The sequence below is a fragment of the Oncorhynchus tshawytscha genome, linkage group LG09, assembly GCF_018296145.1.
Source record: "Oncorhynchus tshawytscha isolate Ot180627B linkage group LG09, Otsh_v2.0, whole genome shotgun sequence".
Taxonomy (NCBI): Eukaryota; Metazoa; Chordata; class Actinopteri; order Salmoniformes; family Salmonidae; genus Oncorhynchus; species Oncorhynchus tshawytscha.
Window position 1 is genome coordinate 56505244 of NC_056437.1, and position 21508 is coordinate 56526751.

The 21508-nt window shown below is 45.8% G+C and overlaps 1 protein-coding gene across 1 annotated transcript in view; it reads right to left on the minus strand.

The window, feature by feature from the left end:
* The window catches only part of LOC112235335 (teneurin-2), a 73149-nt gene that overhangs the window by 14112 nt on the left and 37529 nt on the right, over window positions 1-21508 (minus strand). The window contains 9 exon segments of the mRNA XM_024403762.2: window positions 441-651; window positions 2509-2655; window positions 5961-6146; window positions 6469-6669; window positions 8620-8814; window positions 9166-9267; window positions 11038-11233; window positions 11827-12032; window positions 14290-14412. Of these exon segments, the coding sequence (XP_024259530.2) occupies window positions 441-651; window positions 2509-2655; window positions 5961-6146; window positions 6469-6669; window positions 8620-8814; window positions 9166-9267; window positions 11038-11233; window positions 11827-12032; window positions 14290-14412 (1567 nt within the window).

The following is a 21508-nucleotide window of genomic DNA, read 5'->3' on the forward strand; positions in this document are numbered from 1 at the left end:
ATGAAGATGATGTAACAGCAAGTGATCCTAAAATCTCAATGTCAAAGTCAGTGGTAATTGCTTAGTGACAGAAAAATACTACACGTTTGGATATATTTGAAACTCTCATATATATTTAAGCAATAAGACCCGGGGGTGAGTGGTATATGGTCAATATACCATGGCTAAGGGCTGTTCTTACTACAGCCCTTAGCCGTGGTATATTGGCCATATACCACAAACGCCCAAGGTGCCTTATTGCAATTATAAACTGGTTAAGAACGTAATTAGAGCAGTTAAAATAAATGTTTCGTCATACCCATGGTACACGGTCTGATATACTACGGCTGTCAGCCAATTAGAATTCAGGGCTCGAACCACCCAGTTTACAAATGCTAATATTTATTGCATAGCTAGTTGATTCCATCCAAGGAAGTGAAATGAACAGATGGGTACACTACCTTGAGTTGAAGGGGTTGTTTCCAGGGATGATGTGGGTGCCATCCCTCCCCACCAGTAGCTTGACCCTGTCATAGAATGATCGGACTTTCAGGGATGGTGATTGACTTTGCTGGATGATCTGCAGTGGATCCCTTGCTCCCAGACACAGTGGATTGGTCAGGCACAGACTCTGAGTGCAGCAGTCGGGATCCATGCAGTCCGTCAGTCCGTCTGCACGGGGAAACACACAGAAATATCATCTGGACGGACAGACAGACAGCGCCGCAGCTAAATAAGGATTCAACGGCATTCTTTATGTCAAATTGGTCCTCTTGTAGTTGGGCAGAACAGAACAAGGTGATTGCTCACGCAGGAGCAGAGCTGATAAAACGACAGTCGAAATGGAATTTAACATTCAAAGACATGGCACAGCATTGTTTAGCATTCGGGGTGCCCTCTACACTGTGTCCATGTGAACCACAACGTGTGCATGATTCAAAATGTATAATCCCTTTCCATTCTTCTCCTGATTGTTTCATGAGACAGTTATAATTGAGCTCTTCATCTAACGCTCTATTTTCATTAGGACGGGTGTGTGGTGTTGTATTTTCTCCAGGTTCTCCTTTAGAAGTGGTGCTCTGCAGCCTGCTCCCCGGCACAGTGCCTGCATGTCCTCCTTTTAATCAAACCCAATAACACTGGCATCAAAGTCAAACGGGACATAACGCACAACCCTGTGGGGGGGGTCTCCTCTTTTCATCTCTCTTTACGCGCCCGACACAAGCACGCGCGTGCACTCACCCGCCTCTATTTTCCTTCCCTCCCTTTTACACCTCCCATCCGCTTCAGACCTGCCAAAACAAACACTGCCAACTACTTTCAGAGACTTTGTACACATTTTCCGTTTGATCTTTCAGGTATTATTTGGTGAAATAAAACCCAGACAGAGACAAATAGAAAGGGAGAGAGACTGATAAACACACAGACAGACATACATACACAGCGAGAGTGTTACGGATTAAGGATGCGACTTGGAAGTATGACAACATCTCCACGGAAGAAGGAAGACGATTGGATTAACCACATCAGCCAGCCAGTTAGGCAGCCAGGCAGCCAGCCAGTCACACATTGAAACATGCACTGAGCCAGTCTGGTAATGGAGGGCTGTTCAAGTGAGCCATGTTTGAAAACCCATTGTCCTCGGAGCCCATGACCTTATTGCTCAGACGCAGACGGGGAGATGAAAGATTAAAGGCTTCCAGGGGCTGCATTAAGACACCTGTTCAATCACCACCCGTTTCCTTGGTGACAGGCATCCTCAATTGCATGACATGCCACAGAGAAAGCGCTCTTTAAAATTGACACAGCTCTGGCCTCTGCAAACTACTTAGCCGTTAATCAAGGAAAAATACATCTGGGTATCATTTTCATGTTAGATAACCCTGCCCTGACATGCTGACTGAGGCTGACTGGCTGACTGCTCAGAGCTGCTGCTTGCCCTGTGAAAAGCATCTATTGCCGAGGCCTCTTTGATCCTCTCACAAATGGTCACAGGAGGGGGTCACTCCATCTCCCACCAGGGAGGGAGGGAGAGGAAATAATATGGGCATCCATCTCAGCAAACTCTAGGTCACTGATCCCCACATGCTCTTAGGAGGAGGAGGAGGCATTGATTCAACCAGCCTCTCCTCTCTCCCCAGCCCTCTCAGTACTCACACCGACAGAAGGATGCCATAATGGGGCCATTCAGACCTGATAGCACTAGCCCCGCAATCACACCTCTTTGATCCGCTAAAAACACTCACTGGGAGGAAACCTCTCAGAGAAACCTGGGCAGGCGTCTGTCTGGCTGTCTGGCTGACTGCTGCTCATCAGGGAGAATCAAGTAATTGTCACGCCTGAGAGACACTGCTATTATTAGGAAATAAACTGACTCAAAATCTAGACCAAATCAACAGTACAGTTGCACAAATACTGTAACTCCGCCACAGCTGGTTCAAAATCAGGGTATAATTTTTCATAGGCAAATCTACAAAGCGTCAGCCTGCCTTCCTGTGCTGCGATCCTTCACCTCTTCAACACACTCACCTCCTTCGTTGTCCTTGTTGTCAGCACAGGAGATCTCCATGGCAACGCTGCAGCCAGGTCCTCTCCAGCCAGTGTGGCATTCACAGTGCCAGTTGTTCTGTCCCAGGGTGCATTGGCCGTTCCCGTTACAGAGGCCCGGGCACCCGTCTGAGAGAGAGAGGGAGGAGGGAAATAGAGGAAGAGTGGACAGGGACCAGAGGAGAGGACCGATCAATAATAGTGACATAGTAACTTGTGCCAGCTAAGGGAGAGCAGCACACCAACTTTATATATTTAGTCTCTGTCTACCATTGCATCACACAACAAAGGCATTAAAAAAAACCGATTGATTACATGGCAAGGGGATTGCATCTCATCACAACAATTCTCTTCTTGTGGATGTGGATTTCATACAGCTACAATATATACCCTAGAGGCAAAAGGGAGGGTTTTGGCATGCGGTAAATTGTTTTGTTCAATATCCATTCATAGCTAAAAGTATTCAATAAAAGAAAGTACACAAGTTCACAGCCAATTCATTTGCAGTGGTTGATTTGCCTCTGGAGGCTGGCTGGGTTGTAAATGCTGCCTCATGAGAGAATTTGATTAGGCAAAACTGATGAGATTACAAGCCACCTAGACTTTGAAAACAGGCAGGGAGAACAACAGGAGAAATGCTACACATCATTGATGACTGCAGTCCCCCTCAGCAGATGTACTATTCTCCCAGGCTAGGTTAATGAAGAGGACATGATGAATGCTGCTGGGACATCTGTCTCAGTGGTGTAGTACAGTCTGTACAGGAGACCAGACGTATGGGACCAGGCAGTCGGAGGTATTGGACTGTAAACTCGCCGATGGTGTACCCACGAATTACCATCACCAAAAGGTCAAAAGAGCAAACCTCACTGAAAATATATATATATGAAGAAGTGATAAATATGAATCCATAAACTGCATTTAGAAAATCAGACACTTTCGTCAAATTAGGAAACGTCAAGATTAACATTAAGACCCCCCCGAACAGACTAAAATCTCATTAAACCGTATTAACCTTTCATTTAAGCCAGCCTCCTAACAACATGTCCGCCGTCCTGTCCCGATGTGGAGCAGTACAGTCATTAGTATTCTCCCAGCAGGGATGAGCATGCAGCTTCACTGGTCCAACTCATCTATTAGTATTCTACCTACTGCTGGGCAGATGCAGCTAGAAGGCCAAGGCCATTAATATTCCCATGGAGGGAGCGGACTGCTGCAGCAGAAATAGCTGCCGATCGGTCTCCATTGAGCCCACTTAACATGGAGTAGCAACGCTAACGTACACTTCCAGCTAACTGTGTGTCTACAACAAGACGTTGATAGACAGATAGACGGACTGACAGGCCGACAGTCGCAAAGGAACACACTTGACACAATAGTCCTATGCTTAACAAAGCACAAGAGAGAAATCAAGGCAATGGATACAAATGATAAGTCTATGAGGAAGGGGTTCATCTGTAGTGGACAGACTAGTTAAACATATAAATGGTACCATCTGACCATCTGGGTTAACCAATATTAGGAAGTCGTAGAAAGGGTGCACTAGCTGAATATCCCAATATGAGGGACCAATAGGGATTGGGGATACTAGCAAATGGGAGTTTGCATCACTCTACTGGAACTCTAAAACACCAGCTACCACTAAGACATGGAGTACAAACACTCCTCAACACTTCACAATACTAAAGGAACCCTCTTACATCCCTCTTCTACACAAGAGAGTGGTCTGTTTGAGGCGTGGGGAACTAACGCACACATCAGATCACCTCTTGTCCAAATACAATACCTTGTTCCAAGCTTTCCCAAAAGTCTGCAAGAAACCAAAATAGGCAGGTTTGACACGTTACTCGTGTGTGGAGGACAAAGTGGGATTCTTAACATGGCGTGGTTCATCACAGGTAAATAGGAGAGATAAATCTCCTTCAAACTCAACTGTCCAACACTAAGAGAGAGACGCATAATGAACAGAGAATGGGAGCTAGCACAGCTCTAACAACACAGCCCACAGTGGAGCCCCAGGGAGGTGTTTTTCTCATCAGATGGGAGGAAGATAAAGAGAGGAAAATAGGAAAATAAAGCCCTCTGGCACTCAAGAGCACTCTGGGGGAGAATGAGGGGGCAGAGTGGCTGTCCCTCTCTGTTGGCTCCCAGGGAGGCTGAGTGGGTCTTAAGGCTTCCACATGCTTTGGTTCGGCTGGCACCTAGCCGAACTAGGCTAGGCAAATCAAATGAGTGTGCTGGCATACTCCCTTAAAAGACGTTCGCTTGAAAAACAAGAAAAAAGCTGCAATAGTACTGTTTGTCCATCTTGAGAAGCCGTAGCCAGTATACACGTCCTCAAAATAGTCCGAATTAATCTAAGATAACTCAAGAAATCTGTCATTCATTTTGATGTTCTTGTTGATTAACTCTTAGTCCCGGCATTTAACATCTAACTAAGATGTCTGGTGCAGTATTTCTCAAGTGAAAAAATGTGCATGAAAAATAATAATCTATCATAGAATGACAATAAACCCTTCATTGAAGAATCCCTACTGTTGACCAATGACCGACGAAGGGGCGTAGACTTCAGCTACCAAAATTGGGCTTGCCTTGAGCCAAAAATAAGTGCGCACGAAGCAGGAAAAACCCTTGACGAAGACCAAAAAGAACAAAAACGTCAGAAAAATGCACAATCTGTTCCGAACAGTTTTGGATGGAATGCATGCAGACGCCTTAAGGGAGCACCAAGAGGCCTGCTGCCCAGCCTTCTCCACCGGAGAGTGGGTGACTAGGCTGGAGGGGTGAGGCTGCAAATAGATGTGGCTGAGTACTTTGGTCATGGATGAAACATTTGCACTGTAGTGGAGAAACCATTCCAAATGAATGGGAGAGCTTCTTAATGACATGAAGGAGCAGAGCAGGAAAGGAGGGCACTCATCAGCATTGGTGGAAGTATCTGCTGCTGAGTGCTATACTTCAGCAATAAGGCCAGAGAGGGGGGTGGTATACGGCCAATATACCACTGCTAAGGGCTGTTCTCAAGCACGAAACAACGTAGCATTCAGGGCTCGAACCACCCAGTTTAGAATGCTCTTTATATAATCATAGAAAGAGACACATTGGACATGGCTACGGGAAGATGTTTTGTGTTAGGGGTGCTGTCGAGGGGGTAGGGTTTGGTGCTGAGGAGTACTTTTCTCCGCTCTGCTGACAAGTATTTTTCCCCGCTCATACAGAATTAATAAAGGCCGAGTTCACTAATAAAAAAATTATAACAGAAAAAAGTAAATAGATAGATAGATAGCATCTTTTAAACATGTGGGGGTAGTGACAGTTCCACTCCTTGGCTGAGAGTTAGTATGGTGGGAAGATAGAAGCATGATACCGCTGTGTGTGTTAGCGTGCCAGGGTGTTGGCTGATTGGCTGGCTGGCTGGCTGGCCGGATGCATACCGATGGTGCAGTGCTCTCCGTTCCAGCCCTGTTGGCACTGACACTTCCCATCCCGGCATGTCCCGTGCTTCACACACAGCGGGTTGCAGACACGCTGGTCACACCCGGCGCCTGTCCAGCCCTCCTCACAGCGACACACACCGCCAACACACAGGCCGTGGGCACCACAGTCCGACGAGCACACCTCTGTGGAGAAACACACATGTAGGCACATGAGCACAGTAACAGGAGAGGAAAGCAGTACAGTAGACGGACACAGGGAAATGGATGGGTTTCACAGAGGAGGTAGTCACAAAGAGATGTGGCGATGGTGTGTGTTGAGTGTCTTTCTGAGTTGTAGAGACTAGTGAGAGAAGTAGTATAATATATGCCATTTAGCAGACGTTCTATCCAAAGCAACAGACATGCATGCGTGGTCCTGGGTGTTGAACCCACCATCTTGGCATTGCAAGCACCATGCGCTACCAACTGAGCTTATAGAGGGGAAGGTGTGTGTGGTATTACCTACCCATGGAGCAGTCTGGTCCCATCCAGTTTGGGTCGCAGCTACAGATGCCTGTGTCGGGTATGAAGGCACCGTGTCCATGGCACTGGTCTGGGCACTGGGCCCTGGGATGCTCACAGAGCGGGCCGGCCCAGCCTGGCTTACAGTGGCACTGCCCACTCACACAGGTACCATGGTCAGAGCAGCCTGGGTCAAGACAGTCCACTGATACACAGAGAGAGAGAAACAGAGGCATGCCGTCAATGCACCTAACAAAAACGTAGTAGCAGTAGTAGTGAATAGTGAATATACTTAAAGTAGGGAATATTCTGAAAGAAAGGAGGCAAAATGGCCATTTCTGATGTATTCTCAGTCCCTCTGTATAACTAGAACTCTCTCTACTCTGCCATCACACATCTCGCTTCTCTACTTACCCTACTTTTGGCTCCAACTCCACTTCATCCCAGATGAGCAGAAAACCCATCAGAACATAAGTGAATGAATCAGCTCCAGGGCAATTATTTAAAAGCGGGATCAATAGAAGAGATTCCATTCCCGTAATAACGTTTCTGATGTACAGTGGGGGTCTGAAATGATTGACGACCGTGACAAAGTTGAGCAAAGAATGACCGTGTAAAATAAATCATTTAAATACTGAGCTATATTGTATGCAAAGGATATTATATTATTTTTTATACGAACAGAACTGCTCAGAGAAAGAGATTTTTGTTGAACAACTCATTTAAAAACAATTCTCAAAAAGGTAGGGGGTCAAAATGATTGACACCCCTGTTTTCAACACTTCAGGTGGTGAGGATAAAAGAGTCTTCTTCTAAAATGTTTCATGAGATTGGAGAACACACTGGGAGGGACCCTTGACCGTTCCTCCATACAGAATCCTTCTAGATCACCGATATCCTTCGAACTGCCCTGTTCAATTCAAACAGCAGGTTTTTAATGGGTTTCAAGTCCGCCAATTAACCATTTCTTTTTTTGAAGGTTTTTGGCTAAAATATCCTGGTACAATGAAGTTCATGATGCCGATGACCTTAATAAGAGCCCCCAAAGACCAGCGGCAGCAAAATAGCCCCATAACATCAAATATTATTTTCTGATCATGCGTTCTCGTCTTGACGCCAAACCCACCACTGGTGTGCATGGCCAAAGAGCTCTTGGATTGGAACTGGAGCTTTGGTCTGATGACATGATACAAAAAACTATTGGATTTTATTTGAACTATTTATTTTATACAGACAATACTTGCTCATCATTATCAAGGGTGTCAATCATTTCAGACCCCGCTGTGTACACTGAGTGCACAAAACATTAGGAACACCTTCCTAATCTTGAGTTGCATCCCCTTTGCCCTCAGAACAGCCTCAATTTGTCAGAGCATGTACTCTAACAAGGTGTCAAAAGCGTTCCACAGGGATGCTGGCCCATTTTTGACCCAAATGCTTTCCACAGTTGGGTCAAGTTGGCTGAATGTCCTTTGGATGGTGGACCATTATTGATACACACAGGAAACCCAGCAGTGTTGCCGTTCTTGACACACTCAAACCGGTGCGCCAGGAACCTAGTGATACCCCGTTCAAAGGCACTTAAATATTTAGTCTTGTCCATTCACCCTCTGAATGGCACACATACACAATCCATGTCTCAATTTTTTATTTTTACCTTTATTTAACTAGGCATGTCAGTTAAGAACAAATTCTTATTTTCAATGACAGCCTAGGAACAGTGGGTTAACTGCCTGTTCAGGGGCAGAACGACAGATTTGTAACTTGTCAGCTCGGGGATTTGAACTTGCAAGCTTCCGGTTGCACCGCTCTAACCACTAGACTACCCTGCCACCCCAATTGTCTCAAAGCTTAAAAATCCTTCTTCAACCTGTCTCCCCCCCTTCATCTACACGGATTGAAATGGATTTAACAAGTGACATCATTAAGGGATCATATCTTTCATCTGGATTCTCCTGGTCAGTCTATGTCACGGAATGAGCAAGTGTTCCTAATGTTTTGTCCACTCAGTGTATATCACTGCAGTCGCATACTTTTTGAAACGTAATATGGCACTACATTGTGAATCTCCCTGAAGGCAGGTGTGTGTGCGTGTGTTTGTCTGAGAGTGGGCGTGAACAAGTGTGCGCGTGATCTACAGCGCTGTACACCCTACCTTCCTCGCAGGTGTCGCCACGGTAACCTGCAGAGCACGTGCAGGAGCCCTCGGAGCAGGTGCCACGGCCGTTACAAACTGGGTCAATACACTGGCCCACTGGGACGTCACACTCTGAACCCTTCCATCCGCTGTAGCAGATACACGAGCCCTTGTCATACTGGCCATTGCCACTGCACAGGACCGGGCAGGCAGCTAGACAACGTGGGAGGAATGAGATACAGCAAGGGAGACAAGGTGAAAGACATGGGCTTTAGGTCCTATTTGAGTCATGCTCCATTTTATTTCAGTAGATAATCACTTATGTTGAGATTGGACTCAAACAAGTCATGGTGGCTCTTGTTACGAGGATCATGGTAGGGGTAAAATATTCCACAATATACATTTGAGTGATGCTTCATTTGAATATATCAGTATTGAGTAACTTACGTTGAGACGATCCTATTGGACATGTCTCAAAACGATGATGATTTTCAAGATAGGGGTGAAATATACCTACAGAATACACAACTTGACAGCCGAGCGCACTGATACCAAAGTACATACCTTTGGCACAATCCATGCCATGGAATCCTGGAAAGCAGTGGCACACGCCCGACATGCACTCTCCGTTTCCATGGCAATTCTGAGGGCATTCTTGCACTGAATCTATGATCGAACAGAAATCATTGAAAACAGACAAGTAATTACAACCAAAATATGAGATCTAATATGATACAGGATGCGATTGTTCCCACTCCTCTCAACTCCCTCTGTTTGATCCCTCTCCTGTTTTGATTAGGCAGACCTCCCCCACATCACCTCTTCCCTCCTTACCGTTCATAATTAGATGCGTCTAAATAATTAACAGTCATTAATGTTTCACCGGAGGCCGAACCTGCTACTCTTTCTATAGCTAATATAATAGTCTGTGCCAATAAGAATTGAATGCAGAACGTCAAGTGTTTGATGGAAGAATACAATGAAGCACTAGAATGGTATGAACACATTGACATTACTCGAAAAAAGGGGGCAGCTCCTGGGGGGCATGTCAACATATACTCTATACAGCTTCATGCAAAGGCTACAGCTCAGCATTAAGAGGACAGGTGAAGACAGATGAGCTTTTGCGATTCGGGTCATTTTTATTAAAAGAATTCTCTGTAAATATCCGTTAGCAGACCATTCAAAAACGCCTCTGTGGTGTGACGTCTTAACACATTATTCAAACGATTCAGCATACCAACACTCTTTTTTAGCACACCCCAAATGTCCTCAAACAACCCTCCCTCCTCCACCCCCCCCCCCTGCCACAAGTGAAAACCTCCCCCCATTACAACATTACTCATCCCCACTGCTCAGTTAAGTACAATTACTGTAATATAATTGCCTCAATCACTCAGTGTCCCTACGGCAGTACGCCAGTGGCAGAGGCTACTCCACCACTGTATGTTGCTGCCACTGTTGCATGTCCTGTGTGCCTCCCCACGGAGGATTAGAGGGTCATGGAAGCATATAAGGCAAATGAATAATGAGCAGATGTGTATTCATGTACTAAGAGAGTCTACTGTTGAAGACAAAAGCGCCACTTTGACCTTGTGCATATCAATGTAGCCAGTAGGCCAAGCCAACCCATTCGTCTCAGCTCCCGTTCCCCTCTCTTTTAGTCAAGTTTAAGCCCACGCCCTGTTCTGTTGCCCTTTGTTCTCCTTTCAGTAGCATCATCCTTCAGACCAGTCTTCCTCATCACTGGTTATCATTTCAACTCATCTCTAAATCAAAAGATGTTGTTTCATGCCTTTACTGCAGCAGAGCCTGCCTGTGTGCTGTGTAGAGATAGTGTTTTTCTTCAGGGGAGCTCCTGACAGTCATGAAAACTTCAAAACCAAAGCAAGTGCAAAAATTAATGTGTTTTTTTTTCTTTTCTTGTTTTGTTCTCAGCTGTTGCACTCTTGTTTACTGTTAAGCGATGGCGAACTGTGTGACAGCTGCGGCAGGTAGCTTAGTGGTTAGAGCGTTGGGCCAGTAACCGAAAGGTTGCTGGATCGAATCCCCGAGCTGACATGGTAGAAATGTGTCATTCTCCCCCTGAACAAGGCAGTTAACCCACTGTTCCTTGGTAGGCCGTCATTGTAAATCAGAATTTGTTCTTAACTGACTTGATTATAGATTTTTTAAATGCAGCTTACAGACGGAGAGGACTCCACAGGCATACATCTTTTACAACTCAATCTCTCCCACTCAACCTTGCCAACACAGAGTTCAGAGTTCACTACTAATATCAGTCTAACCCGAACTGGCCAACAGGGCTGCAAACCTGGAATGGTGCATTTGTAGAACTCACTCAGAGGTGTTACTCGCTACCAGAATCCAAAAATGGTTTCCATGCCGAAGAGAAAACAGAGATATAGAGCAGGGAAATACAATAACAGCACCCACCTAGAGCCACGGTGCTGAAGGAGACAGACTCCTTGTCCTTGCCGTCGTTGTAGAAGGCCAGATGCCAGGTGCCAGGGTCCAGGTATTGAACAAAGATGGCCTCGTTCAGAACCACCGTGTGGATGCTGCGGCGCTCCCGAGGAGACTCCACCACACTCCACTTCTCCTTCCCGTCCAGACGCTCCATGTAGTCATACTGAACAGAGAGAACAGGGTTAGTCAGGAAGGAAGGGGCATGGCAGGAAGTAGTCAATTCTGCTTAATAAACCTGGTTTATTAAATTCAGGTGGAATTAATGTCAAGGTCTATAACATATCTGTGAAATATGTAATATACTTCTATGATAGCTATATCCAGGTCTTAAAACATGACCTATCCAGGTCTTAAAACATGACCTATCCAGGTCTAAAACATGACCTATCCAGGTCTAAAGCATGACCTATCCAGGTCTAAAGCATGACCTATCTAGGTCTAAAGCATGACCTATCTAGGTCTAAAGCATGACCTATCTAGGTCTAAAGCATGACCTATCTAGGTCTAAAACATGACCTATCTAGGTCTAAAACATGACCTATCTAGGTCTAAAACATGACCTATCTAGGTCTAAAACATGACCTATCTAGGTCTAAAACATGACCTATCTAGGTCTAAAACATGACCTATCTAGGTCTAAAACATGACCTATCTAGGTCTAAAACATGACCTATCTAGGTCTAAAACATGACCTATCTAGGTCTAAAACATGACCTATCTAGGTCTAAAACAATATAGACGGCCATTGCTGGGTACCTGTGCATGGGAGGGGGGCAGACCCTTGCGGATGTACACCCCAAAGAGTGCATCTTTGCCCAGGGAGATGTTGAACTTGAGGAACAGGGGCTGGCGGAGGTGTAGTAAGGAGCGCCAAAACACTCCTGGGGGGATGTCCTGGCTCACCCGCCGACCTACCTCCAGCTCACCTGTACTTATACTACTGTTCCTGTACACCCATGGTCCTGAAAGAGAGACGGATGAGGGAATGGGGATGGGAGAGAGAGAGAGAGAGAGAGGGGGTGAGTGAAAGAGAGAAGAGAGAAAGAGTAGGTTAGACATACCGAATCCAAGGTAAAGGCCCCTGTGAGTTTACCTCAGACCTCTGTCGAAATAACCCCTCTGCTGTGATAAAACCCAGAGGAAAGTCAATGTCTCCAGCTCATGGAGAGGCAATGCAAATATTTGTGTTTCATTGCGGGGGGAAAAAACCAACATACAGATGCTGTTTTACTAAGGTGGGCATTTTTACAACACTATTAATCATCTCACACTGTAAAAGGGTTTTAGATTCATGTTTACATTGTAGTGCTGTAGGATGCGGCATCACACAGTTCCTGTAGCTCCTTTTCCCTATGGGGACTGGTGAGGAACTAAAGGTCTGCTACCATTCTCCTCCTCCCTCCGAGGGGGATTACCGTATTCCCAGACCTGTTTATCATGCAGCTCTCATGGGACTGAGGGGGTCGACAATAGTGAGGACTTTGCTAAATCATCGTAGTCCACCATCATCTGTGGTGCAACATACTGCATCTCCCCTTAAAAACAAAAAAACGCTTGAGAAATTGATGCAGGAACAGGAAGTTCCTAGTATTAACTATAACTGCAAAGGTTGCTATCCCTCTCTGGTTTTGAGCAGTTAACCCCAAATAGTTTATTTTCCTAGCTGAGAAACCTCTGGCTGTATTAATATTGGATGAGGGAGAGAGATAAAGAAAGAATGGGGTGGAGAGAGAGAGAGAGAGAGAGAGTGAAGGGAGATACAGAGAGAAAGAGATGAGGTCCTAGGTAGCGATCTGTTCCTCCCACAGTATTAAAGCAGGGGTGTTATTCCTCCTGAACACATCTGGCAGATCTGCAAATGTCCTCCTGACAGTGAGAATCACAGACACACAGCGAGAGAGTCACACTAACCACAATGCTCTGGCTCGCCTCCAGCACAGTCTCACAGCTCCCTCTCTATGTCTTTACTGCAGAGTGACCTCAACTCATCTAGACACCAGGATCCAAGCCCTGGAGGTTAGGGATGCATCGACCGTTTAGTCTGGAGGTCTGCCTCACAACACAGTCTTATGAAAAACTATTCCCAGTCCTGCCAAACCCCGGAGAACCCAACGCGACTGCTGTATCTCTCAGTAGAGAGCCGTTTGATGCCATTCCCAACAGATGACAGATGTGCTCTCACTCATATCTTGTCCTTTCCACAACCTTCTCTAATTACATGAAGCCCAGCAAATTCAAACGCTCAATTTCAGCGTCTGGCTTAAACAAACTAGCTTGGCCCAGACATGCAGTGTGTGTGTGTGCGTTTATGTGTGTGTGTGTGTGTGTGCGGGTGTGTCGGCTCATCAGACAGCCCATGCTTGGCGGCTCCTCAGAGCCACTCCAGAGGCCCTCCATCAAAGCCAACGTCACGCTGTTGGAAAAACACTTCAGAGGACGAGTTCACAGCTCGAGTCTCCGAGAGCGATTTCACAGCTCCTTCCGCCCACACTACGCCTCCTCTAGTTGGATTAGATGGAATGTGTCGTTACAGTCCTCCTAAATTAAGACGTGCCTCTGACGCGGCCAGCAAATTCTACAGACCGAAGGGCGTGATATGGTGTTTTAACAGCAATCAAACAAATGTGCATTGGTATGTGTGAGGAATTACTAAATATTTATCTGAGGGCTGAATGCTTCCTTTCTAATGTGTTACTAATTCACAAGGGAAATGAGGCATTACATGCACTATGACGGACGGATGGTCAGCCTTGTGCCATCCTTTGATTGCGCTCCGACAGCAAACTTCAAAGCGCAAGGTAAATAACCTGAGTTCTAATGCAATTGGCAACGCTCCTTTAATAGAACCTGTGTAAGCTCTGTTGATGTGATTAGTATTCTATTAGGAGTTTTGCACCAGACGGGGTAAGCTTCACTATAATTCAAACACTCCAGCCAGCAGAAAAGGGAGAACTCGTTATAATTTGTTGATTAACAAATGAAAGCCAGGGACTTCTTGTTCTTCGTTCTTGCACATTAGCAGGTTGTCGATTTCCACTACATCCTTCCCTCCATTCATAAACAAATCTAGCCCAGAGCTACCAGAACAGCCAGAGCCTCACTAGCTGTTAGAACCCCCAGTACAGTCTCCAGTCATCCATGCTGCCTCAGTGTAGTGTAGTGGAGGGTTTCAGCACCATGGCCAGGGGCGGTAGCTGTGTGGACTCTGGCTGTTCTTACCTCTGCCTCCGGAGGGCACTGTTGCCACGTCGCTCCTGCCCGGCAGGCCAGTGCTCAGTCCGTTGTTGATCAGGTGACCATCGGCTGGTTTCAGCTGCCAGTTGAGCCCCAGCAGATTCAGAACTGATCGAGACACAGAGAGAGAGAGAGAGAGAGAGAGAGAGAGAGAGAGAGAGAGAGCGAGATAGAGAGAGAGCGATAGAGAGCACAATACCATAGTGTGAATATTGTAGTGTATATACCACTAATACACAGAGCTGTGCTGTTGAGCTGTGCTGGGTTGGGCTGGCCACAATGGCCAGGCAGCTTGCCCACACAGGTGGACTGGAAGCCCACAGCCCAGGAGAACAGTTTGATAAGCCTCTCACTTCACTACTTAATCACAATGGCCTTTAGGTAAATCACTTCATCCCAATACTCAAGAGAAAACTCTTTAAACAGACATTATAGAGTTGGCTTTGTCTCATACCTTCCTGTATATTGGATTAAATGCTGGGACATCCTAAATCTTGATTAAAAAGAGACAAATAGGCTGAAATCGGAATAATAATAAAACAAAAATATATGAAATGCTTTGAATTTAGTGACAAAGTGGCAAAGATAACTCTTCTTCTTGAGTTAATCAGCTCGTACATTCCATCGCTAGGAAAAGACCTTGGATTAATATCTCAGCAATTTTTCATCTACTCCCCAGAACGCCAATTACTGCTGCCAATGACCTTTTGCACAGAGCGAAACCCAGAGAGTAGAACGTTCAGGTATATCAAAATTCCCAAAAATGTAGCTATTAGGTTGGGACAGGGATGGCATCTGCTTGAAGCACACGTCAACCTCACTATAACAAGTCAGACAGATCAACACTCTTATTTTATAATTGTTTTAATTGTACCTTTATTTAACGATGCAAGTCAGTTAAGAACAAATTCTTATTTACAATGACGGCCTACCGGGGAACAGTGGCTTATCTGCCTCGTTCAGGGCCAGAACGACAGATTTTTACCTTGTCAGCTCAGGGATTCGAGCCAGAAACTTGTCTGTTATTGGCCCAATGCTCTAACCACTAGGCTACCTGCCGCTCTCTATGATAATATAAGGAACAGTAGTTTTGTCAGTCAGAGGTCCTAAGGTCATCTACATGACAACATGCAGAGTGGTCCAATGGCTGTTCATAACAGGGGTAGAAATTAAATCTACTCTACAAACGGCTATGTGGGGAGAGGCCGAGGGGTCTTAATACTCTACCCAGTCCCTCTTACCCTAGTCCCCTAATGGATGCACACCAGCACACACACTGACATTGGTATGTACAGGCACAGCAGTATGCAAACAAGCATACGCATGCAAACATATACACGCATGCACACACACACGCGTGAAGATGCAGACGTATGCAGTATCAGTGTTAATGACTCACCTTCATCTGTGCCCTACTATCCCAGCTACTGCCCTACTATCCCAGCTACCCCCCCAGGGCTGAGGCAGACAGTAGGCTGAGGAGAATGAATGGAGCAGGATGGGCCCCTCGGTATAGCTCCTGTCTGAGCTGTTCAGCTTGACTTGTGGGCAGGCAGGCTATGCTCCTGTGCCACTCCACTGTCAACCTCTCTACCGTCACAGAGATGGGAGCAGCCTTTCTTCACTATCTCCATTTACTCTCGCTTTCTCGCTCTTCTCTCCTCTATCTGCTTATCTGCCACAATCTCTCTCCTTCAATCTACCTCTGTCTCCACGTCTCCTTCATTCATCTCTCTCTGCAGCCTTTCTTTTCTCCCACAGCAGTCACTAGGCCTCTGTCCCAGATACACTTTGCTATCCAGACATTGGGCTGCTGCTGCTGATCCTGGCACAGATCAGGGACAAAGAAGTCCAGGAACGTTATCAATAATAAGCTCTCTCCGAAAGCTTTGTCTAATGGGACACAATTCACTGCATTTCTGTCGATGCCGGCAAGAAACCCATTGTCTTTCTACTCAGCCTGTAGAGGGCATCCTTGCTATAAACCATTGCAGAGTTCAAAGGGGAATTTCTGATAAGGTCTATGCATGGGGAGCCAAACTGCATATCGACTCGGTCTTGCAGCGAGACACACCTCTATACAGCAATGGCGCCACCTTCCGCAATTCAGGATGGTGCCAAGGGCCACATACAATCAATTGCTAATTGTATTAGATCATTTAACAACAATCAAATGATGCCATTCTAAAAATAGCACTTCTCAATGACTATTTTCAAGCCATCTCCTCACGGTGTGCACACAGTCACCCTACATTTAAACACAAGAAACAACAAATCAGGCTGGCTGTGCAGCTATAGTTATGCACACTATAAATGTGCCCATGGGGAGGAGTGTAGAAAAAGGATCAGAGAAACAGGCACTTTGCATACATTAGCTCAAAGACAAGAACTGCAGAACTGCACTGCTTACTGCGGTCTGCATGCTGCCTGTACAACTCCCAAGGTTTACCTAGATAATCATTAGCTGATTGAATAAAAAGCTTGTCAATGAGGCGAAGAGACAGTAAAAATAAACCTAAATGACAGGCGGGCCCCTCAAGCTGTTGGTCATCCTCAGTTAATTCTGAACAAGAACCCAAGTTCTGCCAAGGCATTAATAAATCCTCGCCTTCGGGTTCCTCCTCCCTCTCCAGCTTCTTTCGGTACAACACACAGTCTTCTGCAGGCCTCTTTAAAGACACACATATACGTGTAAAGCAATGTAAGCTAGGTAATCAGTGGTTCATCAGTCTGTCAATGAACCAGCATGGCAAGTGTTAAATACTCTCTGTCGCTTCAATGCACTTAAGACTGCTTAATCACATCTGGGGGAAATCTTCCACAAACTCATTTTCGGCCCTGCAATAAACATGAATAATTAACAGAAAATGTGTTGGATGAGAAATTCATGAGATGGTGCATAACAATTTATGTAATCTTTATCTATAATTCACCTCCTCAAAGTGATGTATAACATTACCTAGAGAAGTACTAATCTGAGAGATGACCTCAACTCTACCGGGAAGGCACTGTGAGTTCCCCGTCTCGGTCTCTGCTGCAGGAGCAAGACGCTCCGACTTCAGGTCACATCCATCATCAAGGAACAGCACAGAGAGATACCCCCCGGTGGACTAATGCAGTATATTTATTTATTATTGGCTACCACTCACTTCAGTGGTTATGTATCAAAACTCAATGCGACGATCCAAAAAAAAGATCAAGTTGTAATACATTGGTCTGGGGAGTCTGATGAATTTTATGAATCTAACAGGTGAAGAGTGCTCAGTTTGAGGACTGAGACTGGGTGTGGCAAAAAAAAAGAAAAGATTCCCGAATATTAAGCCTTTATTCTTGTAATACCCCCATGTGAGCTGCTCCCTCCAGGGGATTTCTCCTGCAAACGCAAACACAGCTAAGTCTAAAGGCTTTGAAGTTCAACTACAAAGTGGAGCAGACCCAGGGGCCAGGGGAGGGAGCTTGCCGGGCCGGCTGAGGAAAGGAAAGCAGGCCGTGCTGGGGATGAGGATGGGCCGTGATGTGATGTGATGGAGGAGCGTAGAGCTCAGGTCTGCTTGGTTGGTCCCCTGGCAGGACCAGCCTCTGATGAACCGGTAATGAAAACAGCCGTGGGCCTTGCTCCCAGGGTGCCACACCTCCTCTGACTGATGCAACTAAGTGGCAGTTCACAGCAATCTGAGGACAGGATTACAGGAAGTTAAAAGCAGGTGTGCAGTCTGTGCAGCACCACCACCACCACCACCCATCCCCGAGAGACAACTCAAATTATAGGTGTGTAAACACAGACGTTAGGCTCCAACTTTCACACACGCACACACACACACACACCATATAAGTCACACACTTATCAACACAAACTCAAATCACCAACACTCTGCCACACACAAACACACACAAAAAAAGCACACTGTGAAATAAAAAGCTTTTATTCCCACTGATCTCCCGGCGTGTTTCCATCTTTGAAGTCTGTTTGATTTGTCGTTCACAGCTTCTAGCAACACTGTTGTGAATACAAATGTGTGACTACGAGAAATCGACAGTGTCTCTCCTAACAATGAAAAGCCAAGCCAATAACAGCAGCCCTTTCTGGGGTCTATCCATCCCCGCTGCAGCATTCTCTCCAATCCCTCCACAGTCTGTATCTTATCCGCTGCTCTATCCCTGACCACTGAGGGACCCCAGCCTCTGAGAGATGATGCGACATGCCTGTGCTGCGGAGCCATTTTGTTGTCTGATCATCACCCTTTCTGCAGACCCATGGAATCTAAAAAAGGATTACCACCCCACCAGCAACCCCCGCGACCCCCCCTCTCTGCGAGGGCGAGATGTGGGTGTGAAGAGCAGCGTGACGAGATGGATCCAATCTATTCCACTCCGCTTGTCAAAATCCCTGAGCCCAACCATCGGTCCCCCAGACACCTTTTCTTTCTTCTATAATTACAACCTTCGCGTTATGAGTTTCTCTCTCTTACTCTTTCACCGACTCCAAATGGACCATGTCACCATCCTGCCCATGTGCAAGTGCTGAGGAGACAATTTGTGTGACAGCGTTATATACCCGTCGGTCTCATGAAGGAGAGCCAGGGAGAACGTCCACACATATGCCAGCAGCATACCAGCCTGCATCCCACTGCTGGCTTGCCCCTGAAGCTAAGCAGGGTCGGTTCTGTCGGTCCCTGGAAGGGGGATCAGATGCTGCTTGAAGTCAAATCAATCAAATGTATTTTATAAAGCCCTTTTTACATCAGCCGATGTCACAACGTGCTGTATAGAAACCCAGCCTAAAACCCCAAACAGCAATGCAGATGTAGAAGCACGGTGGCTAGGAAAAACTCCATAGAAAGGCAGGTATCTTGGAAGAAACCTAGGACAGGATTACAGTGGTTTTGGAGGGCCAGTAGGGGGCACTCTTCCCTCTGGTCTAAGGAGATCCCCATTTCAGGGCAGTGAAGGGGACATTGCCCTGCATAGGGTGCCTTCTTGTGGAGGGAACGTTAAAACAGGTATCCTGACTCTCTATGGTTATTAAAAGTCCCATGACACTTAGCATAAGAGTAGGGGTGTTAACCCCGGTGTCATGTCAAAATGTCCAACCTGGCCCCATTCCATCATGGCCACCTAATTATCCCCCTCATTCCTAATTGGCATATATCACTTACCTGATAGCTGATGTGTGGTGAAAATGGCACAAAAATGGTTGCTATGCATCACCCAGGTGGGTGCTACAGTACACATTGATGGTGGATGAGGTGAGTTTCCCCCTACTATAGGAAACGCCTTGAGTACCTCAGTTGGTAGAAAAGCGTTATATAAATCCAATCAATTATTTATTATTATTATTATTATTATTATTAACCTGGAGTCAGGCCACATGCTCAGCCTCCCTCTACAGCTGCAGCTCTTGTACAGCTCATACTATATGCCTCTAACCGTAACCGGCCAAGTTCACCAATGGTGGCTGGCCATTCCAGCAATATTGCCAAGGTGCTCTGCTCTCTGCTGCTTTGAATCCGAAATAGACCTGAATTTACTATTACTATGCAGGCTGGCATTTGTTTATAGCGAGAGGTAAAAATATTAAATTAAGTGGAATGGAAATAAAGTTGAATTTTGATTGTCATTTCTGTACGGCAGAAGCAGAATTTAGAGTAGAATGAAGAGACGAGGACTCAGGGTTGTGGATTGTTTTTTTCTCCAGTTTAAAGCGCGTGCATTGTATAGCATATCTAACACATCCATGACATGCGGCATAAGGAGAAGTTTCACTCAAGGCCTCATCTCCAAAGTAGGGGAAGGGAAGGAATTTCAGGTTAGTCTCTCTCCAGTGTACACCGGATTCATTCTGCACATTAAGTTTTGCCAGCATGAAGGTCAAAGTCTCCAAAGGCTTGGGGACATTGGGGGTCGTGTTTTCCAGGGTAGAGTCAGTCTGATGAGGCAGATATAAAAAATATATATATTTTTTTAAACTGACAGACTAGGCGTATTGATGGAGCACTGGTTTCACCCGGAGAGAGGAGAGCCACGCAGGGCTGAGGACGTCTACCACCTGTCTCACATGTTTTACCACATGGCCTGTCACTAATGATGGACAGATGACTACAATCAGAACCCACACATAAAAGTGACAACCGCCAACCCTGCTCCATCACTGATACCGGAGGGAGAAGGGGAATAATATGAGTGGATATGTGTCTGTGTGTGCCTGTGCCTGTCAGGTGGTGTGTTATTCTAAATACAGTGGGGGTTGGGAAAGTATTTAGTCAGCCACCAATTGTGCAAGTTCTCCCACTTAAAAATATGAGAGAGGCCTGTAATTTTCATCATAGGTACACTTCAACTATGACAGACAAAATGAGAGAAAAAAAATCCAGAAAATCACATTGTAGGATTTTTAATGAATTTAAAATTATGGTGGAAAATAAGTATTTGGTCACCTACAAACAAGCAAGATTTCTGGCTCTCACAGACCTTCTTTAAGAGGCTCCCCTGTCCTCCACTCGTTACCTGTATTAATGGCACCTGTTTGAACTTATCAGTATAAAAGACACCTTTCCACAACCTCAAACAGTCACACTCCAAACTCCACTATGGCCAAGACCAAAGAGCTGTCAAAGGACACCAGAAACAAAATTGTAGACCTGCACCAGGCTGGGAAGACTGAATCTGCAATAGGTAAGCAGCTTGGTTTGAAGAAATCAACTGTGGGAGCAATTATTAGGAAATGGAAGACATACAAGACCACTGATAATCTCCCTCGATCTGGGGCTCCACGCAAGATCTCACGAAAATGATCACAAGAACGGTGAGCAAAAATCCCAGAACCACATGGGGGGACCTAGTGAATGACCTGCAGAGAGCTGGGACCAAAGTAACAAAGCCTACCATCAGTAACACACTAAGCCGCCAGGGACTCAAATCCTGCAGTGCCAGACGTGTCCCCCTGCTTAAGACAGTACATGTCCAGGCCCGTCTGAAGTTTGCTAGAGAGCATTTGGATGATCCAGAAGAAGATTGGGAGAATGTCATATGGTCAGATGAAACCAAAATAGAACCTTTTGGTAAAAACTCAACTCATCGTGTTTGGAGGACAAAGAATGCTGAGTTGCATCCAAAGAACACCATACCTACTGTGAAGCATGGGGGTGGAAACATCATGCTTTGGGGCTGTTTTTTTGCAAAGGGACCAGGACGACTGATCCATGTA